The sequence below is a fragment of the Coccinella septempunctata genome, chromosome 9 (genome assembly GCF_907165205.1).
Source record: "Coccinella septempunctata chromosome 9, icCocSept1.1, whole genome shotgun sequence".
Classification (NCBI taxonomy): Eukaryota; Metazoa; Arthropoda; class Insecta; order Coleoptera; family Coccinellidae; genus Coccinella; species Coccinella septempunctata.
In genome coordinates, this window is record NC_058197.1 from 13,998,766 (window position 1) to 14,021,586 (window position 22,821).

The following is a 22,821-nucleotide window of genomic DNA, read 5'->3' on the forward strand; positions in this document are numbered from 1 at the left end:
GGTGTAGAACATTCACTTATTCAACATGTCGTTCAGTAAGTTCAGGTTTCTGTATGGACAATCAAGAACTACAGCTAATAATTCGGTGTTGTTGGAATTTGAGGCAGAAAAAATCAGATGAACGAATATTCGGGAAGGATATAGCTAAGTTTTATGGCAACTTCAGCAATATTTCAAAGAAACTGTATTGGAAATACGTAATGTGAATTGTGAGCATGTATTGAGAATCAGAAATTGATAAATCTATTCGAGTTTGTTCTTCAAATATTCTTCCTGAATAGATATAGTGAAAATTACCTATCCATCAACTGAATATGTTGGATATTTGACCAATCAATTGTGTTTTATTAAAATCATATTGAATTACCCCCCTCACGAATTCAAGTTGTCAAACGGAAATTATCTTGAAGAAGAACAGTAAATACTCCTTTGAACCCTTATTCGGTAGTGTTGAAATGTTGACAAATTTGTTTTTACAACGAAAATTGAACTGTAAATCACAAATATTCCTCAACAGCCAATTCATATTTTGCACTCGTAGATCGATATTCGATATCAACGCAAAACAAAATGAAACGAGAGAGTATCTTGGACTTCCTTTGATAGAACAAGGATAAAACGAAGCAAATGACATGGTGGCGCCGCCACGAAACTGATCCCATATCCCCGATTTTCTGAAATGTTGATGCTTGCAAAAAGTGACAAGTGCACACACCAGTGTTTTAGACATCTTAAACGTAATGCACATAAATAACACCTTTGACGTATAGCAGATCACCATATATTTTTGTGTCCTAGTCAAAGCTCTATCCGTTGTCCATAATTTCAAACTTTTGTGATCTTTTTATAGATTGCAAATAAAAATATAGCACATTCGACAGCGTGTTTCATTGATATCAATTGATTCCGAACAATGTTCAGATGAAAACTAACATTCTGATCGCAAAACTAAACCATACTCTTGTTTTGTTGCTCAGGTTGTTTGTTTTATGGTCTCAACAAAGTCGATATTGTAATTCAAAACAAGGAATAGCATTCGAATTTCGCGCCCCTCAATTATAAAACAAAAAACTGTTACTAAACAGGTTTTCTGTATTGACAATACGTTTTCAGCGCCATCTCATTGTCAAATGTGTTTTCACTGACCAAAACATAGTCGATTTTTAGTACTAGAGATATGAGGACTTTTCCTATCTCTCTACTCTATAATCTTTGTTGTCATACTGACCAATGACGTAGATTTGTTCACATTTGCTTTGGGTAAACGCCAAAAATCTCCAATTTCCTCATTTTTTCTGTTTTTTCCGATCTGTCTCCGGTTATTCGACTTCCGCTTGACGTTTTTCACTCGCATATGTAACCCCGTTCTTTAAACTTGTTTTAAACTCGCTCCCGATGTCACCCGACTGGCTACAAATAGCCAAAATCGAAAATAGCCCGCGGGACGCTCCGATAAAGCGGAGATTTCCCCCAATTAGAGATCGTGCACCGTTGCAGGATGGCTCAAGATCGCCCAGTCATCCCCCCAGACGCGCTCTAATTACCATTTTCAAGTATCAATTACGCGAAATGTGGCCCGATAATTCCCGTGTCGTTTCTCGTCGGGTAAATTAGGAACGGGGACATGTCACGTGTCTCCAAAAGCTCGGAACCGGGTAATTTTGGCCCTAATTCAAATGCTGCGTGCTTCCACGTAATCTTGAAACGCTCGATGCGACTCCGCGAGAGACGTTTAGCAGAGACAGGCCTGATGATGATTGATTTTGGGCAAAATGGCAATTTTCATTGTTTTTTTTCGCATTTCTGGACTGCGTCGTCAGAATAAAAAAAAAACAATTATATGTACATTTAGAGAGTAACGAATAAAGTTCATACTGGGGGTTTTCTTTGTGGGAATAAGGACAAATACTTAAGAACTTTCGAAATATATTCGGCGACGTTTCGCAGATTTTCATCTGCTTCATCAGGCCTAAAAAAACACCAGAGATGGCGAAAACATACAAAACAATAAGATAAAATTTTCCTCTATAAATTTAAGCTCTATTGGAACACTTTGCACAACGTTGAATGCTAACATGTTGTTCAAAGTGTTCCAATAGAGCTTAAATTTATAGAGGTAAATTTTATCTTATTGTAAGTCGGAGACTCACCCAGCACCCTGTATGTAGTTATGTATGGGATTCATGGATGGGTGTAGGATTATACAGAGTAAGTGAGGCTTGGTTCGGTCTTGGTGGGACAGGTGGCGCATCGTGATGAGATTTGGAAATATTGCTCAGAGCGACGCCCCGGTTTCACTTAAAGAACTCATCCTCCGGTTGAAATGTTTAACACTACACTGTACTGATGAGGGACAACAATCCCAAAAACTGTCTACAGTTGTGTTTAGAAGTTCCAGCTTCTCTAGGAATCCTTGCGCTGTACTATTTTGTAGAAAAATGCTCTAACAGTTCGTATTCGAGCTCGGCATGTTTCGAGCTTATTTCTGAAAACTTTTCGGTCATTCTTGGCCGGTCAGTCAACCCATAATCAGATCCATCCAACGAATGTCCCGAATTTCCTCGCTCCTCCACCAACAAACGATCCTAATAAGCGTTTTTGTTTCCAGTGCAACGGTCCACATCACCGTGAGCGACGTGAACGAATACGCCCCGACGTTCTCGGAGCCCAGCTACGTCAGGCAAGTGGACGAGGGTAGGATATACGGCGAGATTGTTAGGGTCGAGGCCACCGACAGGGACTGCACCCCGAAATTCGGAGACGTGTGCAGATACGAGATCCTGACCCCCGATCAACCCTTCGACATCGACATCGACGGCGTGATCAGGAACACGGAGGCGCTGGACTACGAGAGGAGCCACAATCACATCCTGAGCGTGGTGGCGTACGATTGCGGTGAGTTCGAATCAGATTTTGGGGGTTGTGAAGGGCGCTCGGACTAATTTTCGAGGTGTCCGGATGTACAAGGGGGTGGGTGGGTAAGACTAACTAGCGGTGAGCGCTCCGGGACTGATCGGATTACTGCACAAACATGGGGAATCGATCTGAAAGCAGCATCCTGGAGCAGTATAAGGCGTCGTTTATCCTTCAAAACCACCATGACTTTATTATGTAACCGTCGAGTCGACATAGGCAAACATTAACGCAACCACTACCTGGAGAAATGCTTTCAGAATATAATAAACGTAGTGGATTGTAGATTTTAAGGAGACTTGCATCACACTTTCTCGCCACTACGTCGTCTATAGCTGGCCTGGATGGATTCAAGAAGGTTTCCTCCACGGTCCTCCAAGTTTCTCGTGCAAAGCATTTTTTGCTTGCAATGGCAAGGCATTCTGTCACTAGGTTAGGTTAGGTTAGGAGTATCTTCTTCCTCCCCACAGATTCTGCACTTGCCAGTTTTTGCTAGACTCAGGGGTCTAGGGCTGCAATCCCTGTAAGGAATCCAGTAAGTATTTTTGCCAAGATCAAGAAGTCCCAAAGAATGATCCAGCCTCGGAAGATTCCTTCAGAGTGATTCTCTTCTCCTGAAACCCTCTCTTGTGGGTACTATGGAGGTGTGAGATGTCTTATGATCTCCAATGCCCTGGTTGGGCACGTTTCCATGGCCCTAGTGATGCAAACAGAGGCTACCGCTTGTAATCCATCGGTGGGTCTCATCGTGTTGTTCTGACTTACCCCATTAGTAATTATTTGTCTCACTTTGATGGTGTAGATCCATCGCGGTATTTTTGGCTTGCATCCCCAGGTTTTAACAACCAGACTCACGTACATTAAGGCCTAAGGAAGCAATAAGAATCTCCTACCCGGAAACTGGGTTGGACATATGAGGATATTGAATCAAATGGACTCAAACCTCTTGGCAAAACCATCGGATGTTATGACAATCATCTTTGATTTCGATACGCATTTGAAACGGTCATAGCTGACCGTCCTAGTGCAATAAGTTTCGTAAATCGTTTACTGATGGATCAAAATCGCAGAAAGGCACTGACATTGGCGTATATGGACCTAAACTGAGTGTCTCTAAAGCCCTGGGAAGTGAACCCTCTATTCTACAGACCGAGACACTGTCTGTTTACGTATGCGCTCAGGAGTGTCTTTAAATGAACCTGAAATGGGCTCATATCACCATAGACAGCCAGGCCACGATGAGGTCCCTGGAATCACACTGCCAGGGATCTCTGTTGACATGGGAGTGCCTTAATACCATAAAGCAACTGGACAGAGGCAACACAGTGACTCTACTATGGGTACCAGGACTTTTGTGGTGTTGAGGGAAATGAAAAAGCCGATGAACTTGAAAGAAGAGCATCAGGGTTAACACCTGCTGAACCTGAGCCTTTTTGTGGGCTTGGAAAATGCCAATATAAGGCAGCGGTCCAACAATGGGAGTTGAACAACAGAATAACCCTCTGGAGAAACACTCCTGGAATTACACAGTCAAAGAAATTCGTGATGATTTCACCGACCTATACCAGAAAACTGCTGAAGCTGTCACGAGCTGAGCTTCGGGTGATGATGGGACTGCTGACAGGGCACTGAAGGTACAAATATCACTTGTACCATATGAAAAAGTCAGCAGATCAGATTTGTAGGCTCTGTGGATCAGAAGTAGAAACAGCTGAACACATGTATGCAAGTGTCCAGAGCTGGCTGGCCTAAGAACCATCCATATGGAGAAACCGGTCCTGGGTACTTATGCGGTAACGGCTAAGGCCCCTAAGGATGTTGTCGGTTTTATCGACACCATTGACGACCTCCTTGGGTTCCTATGAATGAGTAGGGTAGAGAACAGAAGATTTACATAGTCGCAGCGAGCGCCTAACCGAACCACAATGATCCCGGTTCATTACAGTGCTAGCAGTGATCTCAATATGCTCATTCCACAGAAGTTTACTATCTAGGATTCTTTCCCTATATTAAATTTCAGACTTCCAAGCTGATGCCTCCATTTAACGAGAAGGAATTCATAGCTATTTCGTTGGGTTTATGTTTAGTCCCAATGCAAGAAACATTTCTCAACAGTTCTGATGTCTATATCCAGAATGTCCAGAACTTTTCCTATACCCTATGCACTCGAGCCTAATAGGGAATCCACCAACCACTTTCAAAAGAAAGACAAGAACTGACACTAAATATTAGATATACAATAGGAGAATTTATCGATTTTCATCGCTCACGTAGTGTTTTTTCTGTACATTCCAACGTCCAACTGATACTAACTAACCAATTGTAGACATTGTTAAATTTTCCCCAGTTGTTGTGATATGCAACAGATTCCTTCATAACTTCACATTTTCAGGTATGAGGCAGAGTTTGCCTGTCATGGTTACGATCAAGGTGAACAAAGTGTGCAGACTTGGATGGAGAGGATTGCCAGAAAGGGTAGATTATGCACCAACCACCGGCAAACAAGAACTGTTTCCCTCTGCGTCGCTGGAACTTTGCGATGTGCCATGCAATATCAAGGAGTTGTTGACTAGAGTTGACCTGGCTACAAGGTAAACTGTTTTTCATAATCCTATTCGGGGTATTATCAATTTTTCTCGCTTCAAACTTCACAACCCTATGCATTTCAATTATTGAAAATATGACGTCCTTCAAAACAGCTACAATATGGGTTTCCCAAGCTAGAAAACCAAATATCTTGAAGGCTTGAATAATAAATTTCAACCTCAAACATATATCCCGATGAAAGATACTAAACGTCCCTTTTAATGAACGTTTGGCGTTTCGGTAGAGTATAAAAATTCCAAGAGCCTGTAATTTGATTCTTCAGTTTGCATAAAAACCGCATAATGCATGAGATCGGAGATAGGCCAATGAAATGCGACCTCTATTCCTGGAAAAGTGTGCACTAATAAAATAATTCAACGTCCCAACCTCCACGACTGTAAACCGATGTATCAACCTGATAAACATTTAAATATTGATTCTGTTCATTAGTATGAACGCAGGCACTCGCTGTTGAACTACAAGACAAGGAGGAAGAATATGCATACACTCCAAGCTTGAAAGTAGCTTCGATATAAAAATGTAGTTTTTTCAATGTATGTATAAATAAATTTACAAAAGTCAATTTATCATTAAAGACTACAGTTTATATATAAAGGTTCTACTGAAACATTGAAAAAGCCCCCAAGCGAATACTTATTCGAAAAGATTCACGTCGTCTCAAATTACCCAACCTGAAACAAATTCAAAAGCAGACAATAATTCGGATTCGTTCGACTCAAATTAGAATCCCGCTGAGAGGACTAGCTGAAACTGTAATTAACAAGGGCATGGCGACAGTACGGAATAAGTGTTCAACTGAAGTAATTGCTCCATATTGATTTTAGTTCCTTGTTGATTAAACTGTGCACAAAATTGCGCGTGTTTCATTTAAAAGCAACAGTTCTCTCGTCGCTTGTTAAATGTTTCACTAATCTAAAAGGAACGGGGGCGAAAACTTCCCCCTCCAGACTAGGACAATAACGAAAACTTCGTCTTTATGTTTCAATTATAACTGGAAACCTAAGGTGGAGAAGGTTTTCCATTTTCTGAATAATCACGAACGAAACGCAACAAAAACGCTGTTAGGATTTGTAGCGGGCATAACCTTTCAAAATCCCTCAATTTACTTTCGGTTCGATGGCGTTTATGTGATCGTCATCTGCCCATTACATTGATGCTTTATTCTTAGGTCTTAATTCTTAGTACCACTGCATAAACTCACCATTACTCTTAAGATCGGTCCCTTTTTTAGGTATTAGTTCTTAGTAACTCTGCATAAACTCACCATTATATCTTGGTGTTTAGAAATGATGCATGAACCTACTATAGGAACTAAGACTTTAGTCTTCGTTCTTAGGAAGGCCCTATGAACGCAAAATTGTCAAGAACAAAGGAAGAACAAAAAAAAATGAACCTTATTGGTTGATGACGGTCAACATACCAAAATTCGCATTTCTTACGCTTAGGTTCTGAATCTTGAGTCTTATGGTGGATTCACGAGTTCATAAGAACTAAGACGTAAGAAAAGAACGTTCTCATTGGAGGGTGGCGTTCCCGCAATCGCCATCTAATTAGCTTGGTAGCTCTCTTAGGTCTTAATTCTGAACCTACCATTGGACCTCGACCTAAGAACCAAGAACTCGAGAATTAACCCAAAAAATAAGGAGTTTCACAAACGCTCTCATCAGTTCACTACTATGGAACTCTCTAAATCTTATGTCCTAAGATCTGATAGTAGGTTTATGCAGCCCATAGGGTGAATCTGTGTCTATTCTTGCTCTTAGATCTTAGTCATTAGGAAAGCTGCATTAACCTAACTTAGAACCTAAGACTAATCTTAAGTCAGATTTACGCCACAAGGCTATGAAAGATATCATCATAACTTGGACTAGCAGGACCATGGAGACAAGGTCTCTATGGTATACTGAAAGTGTAGATTCTGTCCATGGGCGCCCGCAGGGGGGGGGCCAGGGGGGCCACGGCCCCCCCTGAGATACTGATAGACACCGTTAGAGAAATTTTTCTTTCAGTAAAACTAATCGTAGATGATATTTTGCCCCCCCTGAGAAAAATTTCTGCGGGCGCCCATGATTCTGTCAGTCCGAGTTATGACTAATACATCCCAGTCACAAATCTTGAGTGTAAGTTCTTAAGGAAAGTTGTAAACACTCTCTCATTACTTCACTAATGTAATGACTTTCATTTTTCGGTCTGAGGTTAGGTTATATTGGTTTTGCGCGGGATTCTAAGAACTAAGACCTGATATTAAGATCAGGAAGAGATAGGCCTTATTGACAGATGACGATGAATAAGTCATAATTCTCAATTTAAGACTTGGATCTTGAGTCTGGTGGACGCATAGTTCTTTAGAACAAAGACTTAAGAACCTAATAGATTGGTTCCTTTCTTGAAACTTAGTTTTTAGCATGGATCCACCATTAGTCTCGGGTCTTAGGTTTCAGTTCTTAGACTTAGGTCTTAGTCTTGAGTCTAGGAAGTTTGTACGCACCAAGACACCAAATCTCATCAAATTAACCCCGGTCTCTGAAGATACCCTACCGTAGGACTTGAATTCAGATTGGCGAGCCTGCAACTCCGTTCTTCCTTACAGACATATCGGAAAAGGCTGCGACCGCGACACCTACAGCGTCCAGTCGCAACGTAAGCTGTGCGGGGCATCGCCGTCCGCCATCGACCTGCTCCCCAGCCCTGGCGTCGGGGCCGAATGGACCAAGCCACTCATTTCGGACGAGGGTCACGAATCAGACCAGATGTTCGAGTTCGACGGCAGCTCCACCGCCGTCTCCATTCCGAACCACGTGCTGGACCACAACCTGCCGTCCACTTTCACGTTCGCCACGTGGATGAGGCACGCTCAACACCCACATCAAGATAAACATATCAAGGAGCATATCCTCTGCTCTGCTGACGACCACAGTAAGTATAGACTTGAAATGGGCCTATGTCCTGTAAAACGCGACGATTTATCCAGTGGTGGTATACCTCAGGGCCCTATTCTTGGCCCCATTATTTTCTGTTGGCGCCGAGTGAGGCGCAAATTTTAAACGATCTGTTTTTTTCCGCAGAAATGAACAGACACCATTATGCTCTTTTCGTTAGAAACTGCCGACTGATCCTCCTGTTGAGAAGAGACTTCTCCGAAGGCGACTTGAACATATTCAGACCGGCGGAATGGAGATGGAAGATACCACAGGTAAGAGACGAAAAAGGCCCGTTGTTAAGAGCGTACGACTTAATTTTATGCTTTTCACCGACAGATCTGCGACGACCAGTGGCATCACTACGCTGTCAATGTCCGTTTCCCAGACGTCGAACTCTACATCGACGGTCAACTGTTCCACACAGAGAAGAAGAATCCAGAAGTCATCGATGACTGGCCTCTGCACCCAACCAAGGGAATCAACACCACCCTAACAGTCGGTGCTTGCTGGCAAGTGAGTGAATTGTTACGACTTTTTTTTAGATTCTTTAAAAACAACCACGCTTTGGTTCAACCATTTCCGAAAGAATTACTCTATGCAATAATTTAAACATTATCAAGCGACTCGATTAAATGATTAACTTCATGGACATGTCTTAACATCTTCAGGGATCCGACAACAAGATGAAGCACCATCTGAAAGGCTACCTTGCTGGATTGAGCGTCTTGGTTGGAGAAACTGAGAAGCCAGAAGTTCTTAGCTGCTTGCATCAGTGCAAGGAAAGTTTGCAGGTAAGAATCGGGACGAACCTCTCCCCAAAATGAAATCTCTGGTTTTCCCATAACTGTTACCATATTCCTTATCGTAGGTACCAGCGATGGAGCTTCTTCAACCCGGCATGGAGCTCTTGACGAACTCTGATCTCACAGAAGTAACGGTAGAAGGAGACAACAGGACCAACTTGGAAACTTTGGTGAGGAAAGTTGGATACGTTAACACCAGGGAGTTCCCCACAGCCGGCCGCAGGAATATCAGACTATCGACCACCGTAACTTGTGACAATGGAAAAACTGTTAGGGTAAGTTTCAAGGTTAATATCTGTAGCTCGAGGTTGAGTTGTTGACCAGTTATAGTGTGCCTCGAGCTTCTGATGCATCATATCCACTTTTTTTCGTAAATTTCCTTGGGTATTACAAGACTGACTCCCCATCCAGTTCTAGAGTTCTCAGCAACTTAGGACTCCAGCAGAGAGTGCCTTTAACAGAATCTTCTAATCTCTTGAACTCGTGAAGGCGTTTCCTCAAAACGAAAAACTTTCAGGTCCCATTATTAGTTTCTCCTCAATCTCCTCTTCTTCTTATTCCAGATTTTCTTTCTTGCCAAGCTTTTCGATAGCTCAATATTCGAACATTTCTATAACCCTCACTTCTATCCGAACATGGCCATAAATGACACGATTTTTCTTAGGTCCCAGACGCTCAAACATACGTCATGGTCCTGAAGCCTCAAACGCCAAGCATCCACCTCAACGGCACCGGAAACATGGCGAGGAAATACGAAGATTTCCGGATGGGCGTCAAAGTATTGGCCGACATCCACATCACCGGCGAACTCAAACTGGACAAATGTTCCCTGTCCATCTACCCCAACCTGAACCCGGATCATGAGAACCTAGGGGTGCCAGAGGAAATGCTGAAGAGATTGGGTGAGTTCAACTTCTTATACTTTTACTCTTGTATTTCATCTTTAAACTAATGTTTATATCCGATAAATCCTATGTTTTTGTTCTAGGCATGGCAGCTCGTATATCTAAAGATGGAGTGATCATAACTGGATCAGATATGGTGTTCAATTACGAACAAGTACTCAGACTGATCGTGTACACCAACAAGAAACCTGCCTACTACCTGAACAGAGTGTTCAAACTGTCATGTTCGGAACTGAATGGTCGATTCACCTCCAATGAATATGTACAAACTGTGAGTAAAGATCTTGGTTCAGTTTTCTCTTAGTCGTTACATCAGATATGGTGTGATAACAACTCCCCTTCGACCTTACGTCGGTACCTTTCTAATCCGTCTTCTTTTGCAGCTCACAGTCATCCACCCCCAGCCCAAAGAACCCCTTCCGGCCCACGCGACCATCAACCAGCACTCCGTGCTCATGCGACCAGCTGCCGTGGTGTCCAGGGAATACATCCCGACCGACCACATGTCCATGGTGGCAACCGGTGGCTCTCACGCAGTCACCATCATAGTCGTCGTCTGCATCGGCTTCCTGCTCTTCATGATCATACTGGGGGTTGTGAGGATAAGGGCGGCCCACCATAAGACAGCGTCCGAAGAGCACGAGTCCGAGATGACCTGGGATGATTCTGCGCTCACCATCACGGTCAACCCGATGGAGGTGAGTTTATTCGAGGGAAATTGGTGAAAACCTCATCATTTTGATGTTCGAAGTTGAAAAGTTTTTTAAAGGGAAAGAGAACGGTTCAAAACGGGTTCCTAGTTGGCTCTCTTAGATCATACAATGTCGTCGACAGTTTGATGATGACCAAATGAAAAGTCTGCCTAACCCTTACCGCTGCAATGACTAGCCTTGGGAACAGAGGCAAGGGAGTGATAGTAAACTGCTTATGTATGTAGTACTTGAGGGCTCTCAAGATTGCAAAGAATCCTAATGCATCCCTTCCCCATAGAGGCGCCAGCTCCTGGTTTGGCGAGCCCTTGAGGATCATTGTTCCTGATAGAGATCAGAGGTTTGCAGAGTACAGACTTCTTGTTCCTGAAGGTCCCACTTAGTTCACCGGGTCTGGGTTGTCCACAGGAACTGGAGTGGGGATTGTGAAACCTTGTTTCAAGCTGAAAGACAGAAGGCTCATGTCCCAGAGGCATACAGATCTTCAATTTCCCAAAGCCTGTAACTCCTTCTTTTAATTCTTCAGCCATATGGATGAGTTTTCTCCCAACTCATCCATGAATTTCATCCCATTAAGATGGTCACCAAAAGCCATTTCAAAGGGTGTTTAGAAATGAAAAATGGAGTTGGCATTGCTTCCAAGGGTTTTGCCAAGACTTGATCCAATAGCTTATCTTTCATTGGTCTGAATCAAGAGCCTTTTGAATTTCAAGAGTCACAGTTGCCATATTACCGATTTTCGTGAAAAAACACGCCACCATTTGCTTTTAACGCAATGGTAGATTTCACCTGGCAATATCAGTATTGCCAACTCTCAATATGCATAAAAAGCAACACTCATCATAGCAAAGTGTTGAAGGAATTGAACCATCGCAGACACGTTTTTTGCCGACTTCTCTTCAGATCTGCCCCCAACAGGCTAAACTTCTTTCTTCTCCAAAAAATCCCTCGTTTTTCCAGACCGCCGAGAGAAAACTCGAAGGCAACAACGCAGAGTTCACCGACTCCGACCAATCAGACTCCGACTCGTCCTCAGAGGACGACAACATGGAAGGGTCCTGCAGGATCCCCGACTCATCGGAGGACGAGGAGGAACCCCCTGTGCGCAGCCGCAAACACGACTACCAAAATGTAAGTCAACTAGAGTGGGATCACACTACCATGTAAAGTAGCTGGGGAAAGGAGCCATAAGACGTCGGCCATTTTGAAAATTCAGTTTAATTCGGTTAAAATTCCATTGATATCCGCGTCCAATATGTGGATGTTACGTTAGAGTAGGGTGAAAATGTGCAAGAAATAAATGTTCAAGACATTCCCTCGTCAGAGTATTCGCAAACATTCTCATAAAAAAACTGAGTAGTTCACAATCTATCCAAAAATCCCTCAAATGTAACACACACACGCTAAATCCTGAATAGACAAAGGCCGACTGAATAGACTTATCGATCAACCAAAAGACATTTTTCAATTTGAAAAGAATTCTGGATATTTTTTAAGCTTTCTGATCACAAAGAGATCTGTGCCATCTATCCTCAAAATATTCATTTAAATAATCCGATATTCACACTGTATACCTAACATCGGTTTACGTTCAACATAACAAAATCATATTTTAGTATAATTCCTGAAATTCGTTGACCATTCAACATTTTTCCTTTGATGAATCATTGGTACTAAATATGGTTACTGAAAATATCAAACGATCGTCCATAATTGAATTTTAGACTTATATACACATAGTGTATCTTTTTCAACACTGTTAGATAGGATATCTCAAATTTCTTCATCGAATGAGACCATTTTTCAAGAACGTTGAAACTAAGCTTTAGTTACAAAATTCTCGAAAATATTTGATTAACAACTTTGAGAACGGCTATTTTATTCACCCATGCTTTTCGCTATGTTTATGTTGAGGCAGCCATTTTGTTAAATTTAAGATTTTTAGAGTTAAGGACGTTATGAATTTGCTGAAAAAAATCTTGCACATTCGCTAGCTGATAACGATGGCTTTGGAACAAACTTGAGGCTAAATAGTGTGCTGAAAAAGAAATGTAGCATGCAATGTTGACAATGTTCCTAACAGCTATAACGAGCTTAGCTTTCAAAGTCGAAATTTATGTTTTTACACTTTGTATATCTGAAATGTTGCATTTATCTATGGGAATGTGGGAGATTTTTTTCACTGTGTAAAAAGAATTTTCAGCTATTCATTCAGCTATCGTATTCTCGATATTTTTATTGTTGATTCACTAATCTTATTTTTATTTGCCTTAGCTAACACTAACACGAGTATTATTAATTTTGTACTTAATTATTTAATTTAATTTTAACTTTTCTCTGCGCATTTCTGCAGATAGGATGTCTCAATAAAAATTTCAAAATCATATCAGATTCTTGAAAAATTCAATCAATTCTACGTAAATCTGTCAATAGCAGTGCAGTAGTTCACTAATGAAAGTAATAAAATCTAAAGGATCCTCCTCTATTTGACAACTTTCAAGATTTAAATTTTGCACTCACATCTTATTCCCAAAAAATATTATTACTTTCATTAAAACTAACATGTCCCGATGTTTAGACGTCTTTGTTTGTATTCTCTCTATCTCTATCTCTCTCTCGCACAATCTTTTTTTGGTTTAAGTGTAGTAGTTTAAAAAGTGTACATAAAATTTTGCAGCTATTATTTTTTGTAAGAGTAGGAAAAAGAATGGGTACTTAATAACGTTTATATGAATAAAATATATATTAACAAAATGAATTTCTTTGAATGAATACATGCTTATTTTAAGAGAATGCAATAGTAGAGATTAAAGAAAGAAAATCTATATCATATTATGCAATATGAATGTTGGAGGTTTCCAGTTTGTTAATTTTCTATTTTCGAATCTTCCTCAGTTCTTAAATGTTGACTTTAGAATAGTTGCTGTGATGTCAAAATTGTTTAGTTTAGGAGGAAAGAAATCAAGCACTACAGGCTTCGAGGATTTGTTTCATCAAGATTGAATAGATTACAGATACCCAAAAACATGGATGGATTTATAAAGAAAATATTTCATAACATTTTTCGGAAGTTTTCAATCGATAAAATAGATGCCGATGTCTTCCGAAACCAAATTCCCGAACATGTTAGACAAATCAATTCCTGATCGAGTGATCGATTTGATCTTGTGAGGCAAAGTAGTAAAATTGATTCAATGAAAACACTATTTTTGACAACAGTAACAGTGGTACATTCCATGCAATTTGTAATCTTTGTATCTACCAGTTAAAAACGCTTTGTTGTGTGTACATCATCATGGAGATGAAATATCCGAATGTTTTTAGATGTTATACCACAATAATAATGTAATACATGAATGTATATTAAATAAATATATCTAAAAGTAACTTTTTTTTCTATAATCCTTTCATGCCCACCACCAGTTTTTTTTTTCTATCAATATTATCGACTTGAAAATGAGAATTTCACCTTATCGAGGCACTACCTTGATCCATATATGAGAAATTGTGAATAACAGTATCTCCATAAAATTCGGTCATTATCCATAATGAGCTGGCTTTCAATGTTTGAATTCCTTTAAAAAATATTCCAAAATTCACCACTTTCGCAAGATAGGTTATCCATAGGTTATCTATGAAGATAGGCAACAAAAAATTAAATTTGTCATAACGAGACTGATTGCCACTGGTGGCGCCATCTAAGGGTCGAGGCTCAAGGGAAAATGAAAGTTAATATAAAGTTCTTCAATAAAGGACGCCATCTTTGTTTTCCTCACCCGATATCGACTCACAGATGGCGCATTCTAATGATAGCGTTTTCTATAAAGACAAAGTTATTCGGAATTTGACTTTCATATTACTTTGCATAATCTACAAATAAATATTTTTTTAAATTTCCAGATAATGAAAAAAAAAATCGTCCGAAAATGCAGTCGTCTGCATTGAACATGCGAGTTATCTATGCATTCTATTCGAGAATAATGTCTTGCGGAAAATAAGAAAAACCATCTAAACCAACCAATGAAAATCAATGTAGGTAGTTGACATTCACGAAATGGGAACCCTTATAACTAATAAGTGGGAAAAAGTAATTGACAAATCATAGATTTATTTCTTTCGGACGGAAATTTTGCACAATAAGAACTATATCTACTCCGAATAAATTTGAAAATTCTCAATTTCCATACGCATATCAAACGTTCTCGATCATCGTACCAGGTTTAGATTATCGTCGAAAATCTTTCCGAACAATTCGTACAAGTAAAATTACACGCGAATGAATTGTCAACATACATGTATTGGTGGCTATTTGGCAAGTATCGTATATTTAACTATATACTTACCAATTTTATAACAATGAATACAACACAACTACACAAGATTTTCAATTTTCAAACAATGACAATTAAACCATAAAAAAACATTACACCACAGAACCCAGATATTTTATGGGAGACTTCCACAGAATTCAACTCCTAAACAAAATAGGAGAATAAAAACACATGATGAGGTTTTTAACAAATTTTATTCCTATTAAAAAGTAATTTATTCGTTATCTTCTTCCTCATTTTCATCTTGGTCGTTGATCTGGAAGTACCTCAATTCGTAACTGTCTTTTCCTGAGGCTACTACCCTCAACCAATCTCTAAGATTGTTCTTCTTCAAGTATTTCTTGGTCAAATATTTAAGATACCTTTTAGAGAAAGGAATTTCAGCTGACAAAACAAGCTTAGTTCCCTTTTCCTTGGTCAAGGTAACGTAGTGTTGTCCGTTCTTACCGCTGAAGTTTTGAAGTTTGTTGTTTATCTTTATCTTACTTTTAAGGTAAGTTTCCTACAATCAAAAGAAAATTTTTTGTGTACTTTTGGAGAGAACCAATCGAAAAATCTCAAATAAGATAATAAATATACTTTCAACATTATCATTATTTGAATGCTGAGATGAAATATGTAGTGAGAAACTACTTACAAAATCAGCTAAATCCATGATGCTGTCCTCAACTGGATGTGTGCAATCAATTGTGAACTTCAGGGATACCTTCTTCTTTTTAAGTCCCTTTCCACGGATCTGTTGCTTCTTTTTAGGCTGGGCCTTAGCTGGGGCCGTTGGTTTCTGCATTGTCTGGAATCCACAACAAAATTAGTTGTGTTTCAACCAGAAATTTAAAATGCAACTCCATGTTGGTTGAACACATGGTCTACAAACATAAAAATTATAATTTAAACTGAAAGAGGAGAGGCAACAGTTTCAATGAATAAACCAAGAATAATCCCTAACAAATATTTTATATGAGATACAAATCAATACAAGGAACCCTTATCTTCTTTGTAAAGAAAATAAATATAAACATTTCCTCCAGGTGTTTCAACAATTTCCTTATAGGTTATCAGAAAAATTGCAGCACAACCATAGGCGAGACATGGAATTCCAAGATTGAATACTTTGATGAACCTGAAGAAGTAATCCTCAAAACGTAAATCTTCTTTCGGCCTTTTGGTACAGTGATATTTAATGTAAGGGTAACAACCCGTTCGTAAAATATGGTAGTTGGAATTTCCAACTGTCCAGTTAAAATGAGATTTACCCCATTGGTCATCAATTACATTACTGTACTTCACAAAATATGAAGTCCAAGGAGGTTCGTTACATTGGAGAAGATAATTGGTCAAAACTTCTGATGAAGTAGGTTTAGGACGTTTCACGTTTTTTCCATTCGGAATATATTTCATTACACTAGAATTCAATTTTCGAAGAGAGGTTATAAGGGACATATCTTGGTTTATTTATTGAATCGCTGACCCAATCTCCTCTTATGTATGAAAATTCTACAACGGAGAAATAAGATGAGTAAAATGTAAGAATATTTTCAACAATTATTAATATAGTTATTAAATATTATATACTCACAGCAACCATTGTGATTACACACCAACAAAGTTAATAACCTTGCGAACGCGACACGACAGAAACGAAGAGAGTTTTGAAAGGAAACTTTTTGGTTATCACCACTCTCTGGTTATCAAACTTTATCTTCTTCTTCTTCTTCTATGACGGCAGTGCTACCACAAGTTAGCTTAGTTAGCATGTTGGTAGTCTGCAATGCAAAATTTGAAGTTACTCGAAAAAAAATTATGAAAATCTTGGGAGGATTTTATCAATCCTACATAACTGCATCAGTTATTTCTATGAGGATTTTCTAAATTCAATCTAAAACAGAAAACCAGTTATTCAGTGAGTTATTCTTAAATTAATTTAATGAAATTCTATGGATTACTACTCAAATGTCAAAATACCAAATTAACCTCAATTCTTGTTTGAAAAACTTGGTATTTTAGTAAATTTTTTAATTATTAAACTTAAACTCGGTACGAAGAAATCCAGTTATATAGATAGATATGGAGTTACCACTACCAGCAAGTTGTTTTCCGGATCCAGATCTGTATAACACTAAGATAGTGAAAAATTATATAGAAAAGTATGTCAAGTCCACAGTTCCCAAAGGTGATTTGAAAAATTTAGAGCAAGATTTCAATTATACATTCGTCTTGGCTAGATTTTCACATGTGAATACGAAAAAACAACGAAAAGTGAAAAGGAACTTCCTCACCAGGAAGCAAAGGAAAGAGCTGAATTTATTGAAATTACCAAAAAACGGATGGGATTACCAGTCACTTTCTGGTATACACGAAATGTGGAAACAATATTTACGACAAAACTTGGATTTTCCTAAGAAAACTCCCACATACCAAGATCAAGACTGGCTAAATTTCACCACTATCATTGCCAAGTCCGAACTGATCGGTGCCGAAGTAACAGTTGTGAGATCTAAAGTACCCACTCAAATAGGAATGACAGGAATATTAGTTTTAGAAACAAAAATGACTTTCCAGCTTGTCACTCCAGCATCCCAACTAAAAAGTAAGTACTGACAGTGAAAATTTGGTCTGAACGTCTCATTCGATATCTTCCCCTTGAACAGCCATAATTAATGAATTCTTATCTTTTTCAGCAATCTTAAAGGAAACATCCGTGTTTGAGTTCCGTCTGGACAACATGAAATTCACAATTTTCGGAAAGCATCTAATGACTAGGGCTAGTGAACGAAGTGTTAAAAAAATCAAGGGACATATGATTCCAGACCTCTCTTGATCAATTTAACAAAAAATTTATCTGTGATTTGTATTATAGTTTACTAAAACAGAATGTGATCGAAGAATCGAGGAGTGTGAATAAATACTTTGTATTAATTTTTGAAATAATTTTTTTCCCTCATAGGACGCTGGGTATAAAGAAATGAAGCATATATTTTTGACTTGATCGCTTTTCATTGTTTCGATAAGGAAATGATATATGAAAATCAATTCCATTACATAATTAATAAAAAAATAAATGATAAAATATTGGATATACAAGACATTTTTTGATTTTAAATCTTATGAAGAGATTGAACATGCATCGATCGCAAATTGACTTAAGCACAATTACGAATATTATAATCGAATATGAAAATCATTATTAAACAGATTTTCGAATGAAGAATCAATTCCATACTGCCAAACAGAAATTTCCCAAGCAAATCATCTTGGAGGAGAAATTCCATCTTGAAATCCAATCGAATAACGATTGGATCAGAATTAATATCTTGTATATCGATCGGGACAGTCAAAATTATCTTAAATTTGGCATTCCCTAGCAAGGGTACCGATTGGATCCCAGGCTGGCAGGATGATGGGCTCCAATTTAGCGGTTTCCAACACCTCTGGGGGTACATGTTTCTTGTCCACCACCACTTCGAAGTTGTACTCCATGAACCAATCGGAGGTCATCAATAAGTAGCCCTTCTCGCCTTTGTCGTCTCCCCAAGAATTCTCAACACGAAGTTTGGCTATTTTTCCTTCTTCCTGCAATTGTTAACATTTATAAAATGCTGGACACCAATCCAATATTATCATTATTGTAAGTTTAATCGTTTTTTGCCGATTCAAGCTTCCATTTCTTATTAACTATAAACGAAATTACTTGAACTTAATTTACGAAAATTGGCTTAGATTAGCATATGGAAAATATCTTGTATTATTTAATTGAAAGGGAATGGAATTCCCGTGCGAGATAAATTAATGATTATTTTACTCGTATATCAATATCGATTGCGAATTGGAAAAGTTTTTACACGAGGGTAATCAAATTTGGCGTAGGGAATATGGGTACTATATAGCCAGTGCTGCTACTACCCAACGAACGTGGAAACAGGGGTTTACGACAAGCAGATTCCACCCCTCACATTTCGTTAAACTTAGGGTCATCCCCGGTAGATGTCGCTAGTCAAATTAAAATTGAAAGATCCCTACCACCGCAAACTTTCAACCTTAGAACATAGATACATACATGTATCTATGTTCTAAGCTTTCAACTGACAAAAAATTTGCTACTTGACAGAAAGCAAAATCGTAGCCAAAACAGTTTCTGCTGCTGCTGAATAAGAAAATGTCTTCACTCCTGCAGGCTCATTATCTTGTTCACGATATTCAGTTGATAACTTTAACTTATCACCGAGGCACATCCACAGTAAACCCAAATTTACATCGAAAACATGAATCTACTTACATCAACATCAACGGCAGTGAACACCATGGCGTGGGTGACTGAGCTTTCCCCGTAAATCAACCTGTCGGCCTTGCAAAGGTCATTATGGCAATCAACGCCGAAAACGAGGGGAAAATCGTGCCTGAAATAAAAATTCTCAATCCTTCCCAAAATTTCGTATCTTGGCCCGAATCACTCACACTTTCAGATCCAGCAACCCTTGCTTGTTGGCGAATCGCTTCGATACATCGCAACCAAACCAAACCGCCTCTCCGCTCTTGATACTTTTTCCAGTAACCTCGAGCAAGAGCTGGATCGGCTGATTGTTGTAGATGCAGGGTCTGCCTCCGACCATGTTATTCAGGAATTCCACAGCATAAGTCTTACCATACTCGTTGAAGGGTCTTGGATCAGCAACGAGACAAACCTAAAGAAAAAATTACAACTTGTCGAATTTGAGTGGTAGTTCAAATGAACTAACCTTATCGTCCATATTGAAAACGGGCTTCACGTATTTCTCATAAAATTCCACAGCCGTTATCGGACCAATCTTGTGGAACTGCTTGTTCTTATCGTAATAAGTCCAGGTGAATTGCTGGTTCGGAACGCCTAGACAAATTCCCACTATTCTATAGATGACCTCCATCTGCGCAACGATTTTCTTTTGAATATTTTCAACACTTTCATCTTTCTCGACCATGTCACGTAGAACTTTGGCATACTCTCTCAACTGAACGAAAAAATTCATTTACCATACATAAATTGCTCCCAAAATAAAAAATTAATCTACCTTGCTTCTCAAGAGACGATTCATTTTCAAGCTAGTTTCAGAGCTATAAGTCTCAGGAAAGCATTTTTTGGGCATAAGACCATGCTTCACTACAAGATTATGAACCATATCCCATTGGCCTCCATCAGGTACAGCGTTCTAGAAAAAGATTAAAAGTAGATCCTCGTTCTAATTAGATCAGAAGATCAGTAGATTTGATGCAGAGTGGCTTTGGCCCAGGACGATTGAGTTCATGAAAACTTTTCTGTACAATCAAGAAAATGGACTTGACAAAAAATCCCTACATACTTCAAAGAGGAAGCAAACCAGTCGTCCATCAACTGGTTCTTTCCTCCTGGCAGTCTCAACGATTGCGTTCAAAAAGTAATTGGCCCTCTCTATTTTGTCCCAGTAGAACAGATAAGACTGGGAAAACTCGAAATCTTCCAAGTTTTGTGACTTGATGAAGGGTATACGCATTGCGTTCAAGGCCGAAAACAGCCAACATCTTCCTGTATTTTTCTGATTGGTAACTGGTTTTCCCTCACATTCAACCTGAAAAGCATTTGAATTATGTCACTAGAAATTTTTCATAACTTCTGTGTCAGCCTTCAACAAAGAAATAAAAAATTGAATTATTCTTTTTAAAATTCAGCAGAGATCAAAAAAGATCCTGAAAATTTGTAAACACATATATATTGATACAAGGATTGAAGAATAAAGTAAAAATAAATAGAACCACAACATCAATTGTTCTTTGTATAAATAATCACCAGTTCTATTGAGCTTTGAGTGAGACTTATCACAGTAGCTATCTAATCAATACTCTATAAATAAACAAGTCTTATTAGAGTAAATGCAACAGCTGGGAATATGTACAAAATCATCAATTATTTTTAGAATGACTACTGGCAAAGAAAGCTGCAGGTGCACATCCCTAATTTGCATTAAATGGATGAGCACCTACTGACATACATTGTAGAAAAACATCACTTTTACTGACCTTGTGGCTAAATACGTGAACTGTTTCTTCTATTTCCTTTCGTGATAAACAAACATCGAAAGGATCCGTTCTAGAGCAAACATTTAATGCTAAAATGTTGGTTTTGTCCTCATAAAATTTATTTCTAAACCCATCAATAATCGATTTATTCAGTTCTGTGAAAATGATAATTAAATCAAAATTTAAAAGTCATCAATCATCACCAACTTACCAACTTCCATTGTAATTAATTCACTATAAAATTGAAATAAAAAATAAAAGCAATGTCACTGTTATCAACAAAGACAACGGTATGAATGCGAGTAAACCACTTACTCACTAAATTAATTCCCTATTCGAAATACTAGTTTTTTACTAATTTTTAGATCACATGAGTGATACAAACATTCTAATAAGCGATTTTACGGCCGCAGTGAGATGATTCTTAACCATCAAGATATTATCATTGAAATTTCGAATTTTCAGAAGAAAAGCAAACATAAAAGTTTTGAACTGTATTTGGAAAAAAGGATAAATAGAAAATTGGAGTCATTGCGGAATAGTATTGTTTTCGTATCAATGTTTGATGTTATTCTGCAAAATAATTAGCATTTTCTTCGTTCAGTTCTACTCACATGTTATTCCGGTGGAGTTCAATTACCTAATAAACAATGAATTTGGCGACAATAAAAAAAATTAAGTGGACGTCCTTGAAAAATTTGCATTTAGTTATTGTTTATTATGGTCAGTAGTTCAGAAGTATTAGAGTATCCTAACCTGTCAAAATCAGGTGTGAAAAATAATAATGATTGAGTGTTCAATTTAATATTTTTCGTCTACATTTTATATAAATTATGGAAATTTTATTCATCATCATCAAAGATGATTTGTACATCTACGAGGAATCTGTGATACAAAAGGATGGAGTTTATCCAAAAGAACAAACATCCAAAGGAAAACGACCAAAACTAACACTAGATTGTCTTCTTGTTCATTACCTAATGAAAGAATTGAAGGAAAGCGAAATATTTAGATGTAATTTCATCAGCAATCAAACAAAATTCTTGAAAGGAAGGAGTTTGGAACTAGTGTTGCAAACTACAACAAGAGATTTAATAGATTATAACTGGTAAAAAATTTCACTATACTATTTCCATATGCCGATTCTTGTCTCAAACATATTTCCAGGAATCACCGCATATGTCAGATGGTAAAGGAAAGATCTGAACTTGATCATACCTTCTCATGGCTATCAACATTAGGCGGTGCATATTCTGCATTAGGTGATTATTTTCAAGAATGTGCTGAGACGGCAGCAAAAATTTCAGTAAACCAATTCAAATTAGCTTTAAGACTTGGCGATCCCCAAATAGCAGCAAGGTGCAGACTGTACTTTGCCCTCAGCCTAATCCAGAGAAAAAAATTTAAACTAGCTAGGAGTATTATCTATAATGAGTTTAAACAAGCTCAAAGCTCTGTGGTAGTCGATATTAGGTTATTAAGAATGTGTAAAGGAATTTGGGCCAAATTACAATATGAGCATTTTCTGCATGTTCATCATAGGGAAGAACCTAACCTGAAAAAAATAAAATTTAACGATTGAAGATTTTTAGAAGTTTCATTGAGTA

General features: G+C 38.4%; 6 protein-coding genes across 8 annotated transcripts in view; 3 read left to right on the top strand and 3 right to left on the bottom strand.

Annotated features, from left to right (window-relative positions):
• Positions 1 to 14,246, top strand: part of LOC123320927 (calsyntenin-1) — a 125,412-nt gene extending 111,166 nt beyond the window's left edge. Inside the window, exons 3-13 of the mRNA XM_044908421.1 lie at positions 2,609 to 2,895; positions 5,306 to 5,504; positions 8,111 to 8,436; positions 8,586 to 8,713; positions 8,778 to 8,954; positions 9,110 to 9,232; positions 9,310 to 9,519; positions 9,909 to 10,146; positions 10,233 to 10,420; positions 10,533 to 10,847; positions 11,820 to 14,246. Coding sequence (XP_044764356.1) covers positions 2,609 to 2,895; positions 5,306 to 5,504; positions 8,111 to 8,436; positions 8,586 to 8,713; positions 8,778 to 8,954; positions 9,110 to 9,232; positions 9,310 to 9,519; positions 9,909 to 10,146; positions 10,233 to 10,420; positions 10,533 to 10,847; positions 11,820 to 12,026 — 2,398 coding nt within the window. The 3' untranslated portion in view covers positions 12,027 to 14,246. The remainder of the gene's footprint in view (positions 1 to 2,608; positions 2,896 to 5,305; positions 5,505 to 8,110; positions 8,437 to 8,585; positions 8,714 to 8,777; positions 8,955 to 9,109; positions 9,233 to 9,309; positions 9,520 to 9,908; positions 10,147 to 10,232; positions 10,421 to 10,532; positions 10,848 to 11,819) is intronic.
• The window catches only part of LOC123320929, a 191,412-nt gene extending 176,917 nt beyond the window's left edge, over positions 1 to 14,495 (bottom strand). The window contains exon 1 of the transcript XR_006538824.1: positions 14,329 to 14,495. The gene's annotated coding sequence lies outside the window, so the exon portion shown is untranslated. The remainder of the gene's footprint in view (positions 1 to 14,328) is intronic.
• Positions 14,496 to 15,365: 870 nt separating this feature from the next.
• On the bottom strand, positions 15,366 to 16,983 carry LOC123320023 (60S ribosomal protein L22-like). 3 transcript variants are annotated; one of them, XM_044907162.1, is made up of 3 exons: positions 16,767 to 16,924; positions 15,828 to 15,980; positions 15,366 to 15,692 (listed from the first exon to the last, which is right to left on the bottom strand). In XM_044907162.1, exons 1-3 carry the CDS (start codon positions 16,773 to 16,775, stop codon positions 15,405 to 15,407), a joined length of 450 nt encoding a protein of 149 aa, XP_044763097.1. In that variant the 5' UTR covers positions 16,776 to 16,924; the 3' UTR covers positions 15,366 to 15,404. The 3 variants fall into 3 exon arrangements, with proteins under 3 accessions (XP_044763097.1, XP_044763098.1, XP_044763096.1); XM_044907163.1 differs by having other exon boundaries at positions 15,828 to 16,056; positions 16,767 to 16,890; XM_044907161.1 differs by lacking the exons at positions 15,366 to 15,692; positions 15,828 to 15,980 and adding an exon at positions 16,126 to 16,684 and having other exon boundaries at positions 16,767 to 16,983.
• Positions 16,984 to 17,120: 137 nt separating this feature from the next.
• On the top strand, positions 17,121 to 18,106 carry LOC123320022 (ribonuclease P protein subunit p29). The gene is made up of 2 exons (XM_044907160.1): positions 17,121 to 17,777; positions 17,869 to 18,106. The coding sequence occupies exons 1-2, from the start codon at positions 17,255 to 17,257 to the stop codon at positions 18,006 to 18,008; spliced, it is 663 nt and encodes a 220-aa protein (XP_044763095.1). The 5' UTR covers positions 17,121 to 17,254; the 3' UTR covers positions 18,009 to 18,106.
• Positions 18,107 to 18,164: 58 nt separating this feature from the next.
• Positions 18,165 to 21,754, bottom strand: LOC123320021 (bleomycin hydrolase). Its single transcript, XM_044907159.1, has 8 exons — positions 21,426 to 21,754; positions 21,215 to 21,369; positions 20,521 to 20,766; positions 20,233 to 20,370; positions 19,924 to 20,172; positions 19,643 to 19,869; positions 19,464 to 19,584; positions 18,165 to 18,760 (listed from the first exon to the last, which is right to left on the bottom strand). The coding sequence occupies exons 1-8, from the start codon at positions 21,433 to 21,435 to the stop codon at positions 18,533 to 18,535; spliced, it is 1,374 nt and encodes a 457-aa protein (XP_044763094.1). The 5' UTR covers positions 21,436 to 21,754; the 3' UTR covers positions 18,165 to 18,532.
• Positions 21,755 to 22,031: 277 nt separating this feature from the next.
• Positions 22,032 to 22,797, top strand: LOC123320096 (uncharacterized protein F58A4.6). The gene is made up of 2 exons (XM_044907269.1): positions 22,032 to 22,322; positions 22,382 to 22,797. The coding sequence occupies exons 1-2, from the start codon at positions 22,048 to 22,050 to the stop codon at positions 22,794 to 22,796; spliced, it is 690 nt and encodes a 229-aa protein (XP_044763204.1). The 5' UTR covers positions 22,032 to 22,047; the 3' UTR covers position 22,797.
• The last annotated feature ends 24 nt before the right edge of the window (positions 22,798 to 22,821 follow it).

Bases quoted from the DNA above. Each gene is read 5' to 3' on its own strand.
- LOC123320021 (XM_044907159.1), bottom strand. The intron at 20,371-20,520 runs GTATGTAGGGAT...ATCTTTTTCTAG, and splicing joins TGGTTTGCTTCCTCTTTGAA to AACGCTGTACCTGATGGAGG. The intron at 19,870-19,923 runs GTTAGTTCATTT...TTTTTTCTTTAG, and splicing joins TTTTCAATATGGACGATAAG to GTTTGTCTCGTTGCTGATCC.
- LOC123320022 (XM_044907160.1), top strand. From the start codon at position 17,255: ATGGAGTTACCACTACCAGCAAGTTGTTTTCCGGATCCAGATCTGTAT. The intron at 17,778-17,868 runs GTAAGTACTGAC...TATCTTTTTCAG, and splicing joins TCCAGCATCCCAACTAAAAA to CAATCTTAAAGGAAACATCC.
- LOC123320096 (XM_044907269.1), top strand. From the start codon at position 22,048: ATGGAAATTTTATTCATCATCATCAAAGATGATTTGTACATCTACGAG. The intron at 22,323-22,381 runs GTAAAAAATTTC...ACATATTTCCAG, and splicing joins GATTTAATAGATTATAACTG to GAATCACCGCATATGTCAGA.
- LOC123320023 (XM_044907161.1), bottom strand. From the start codon at position 16,630: ATGTCCCTTATAACCTCTCTTCGAAAATTGAATTCTAGTGTAATGAAA.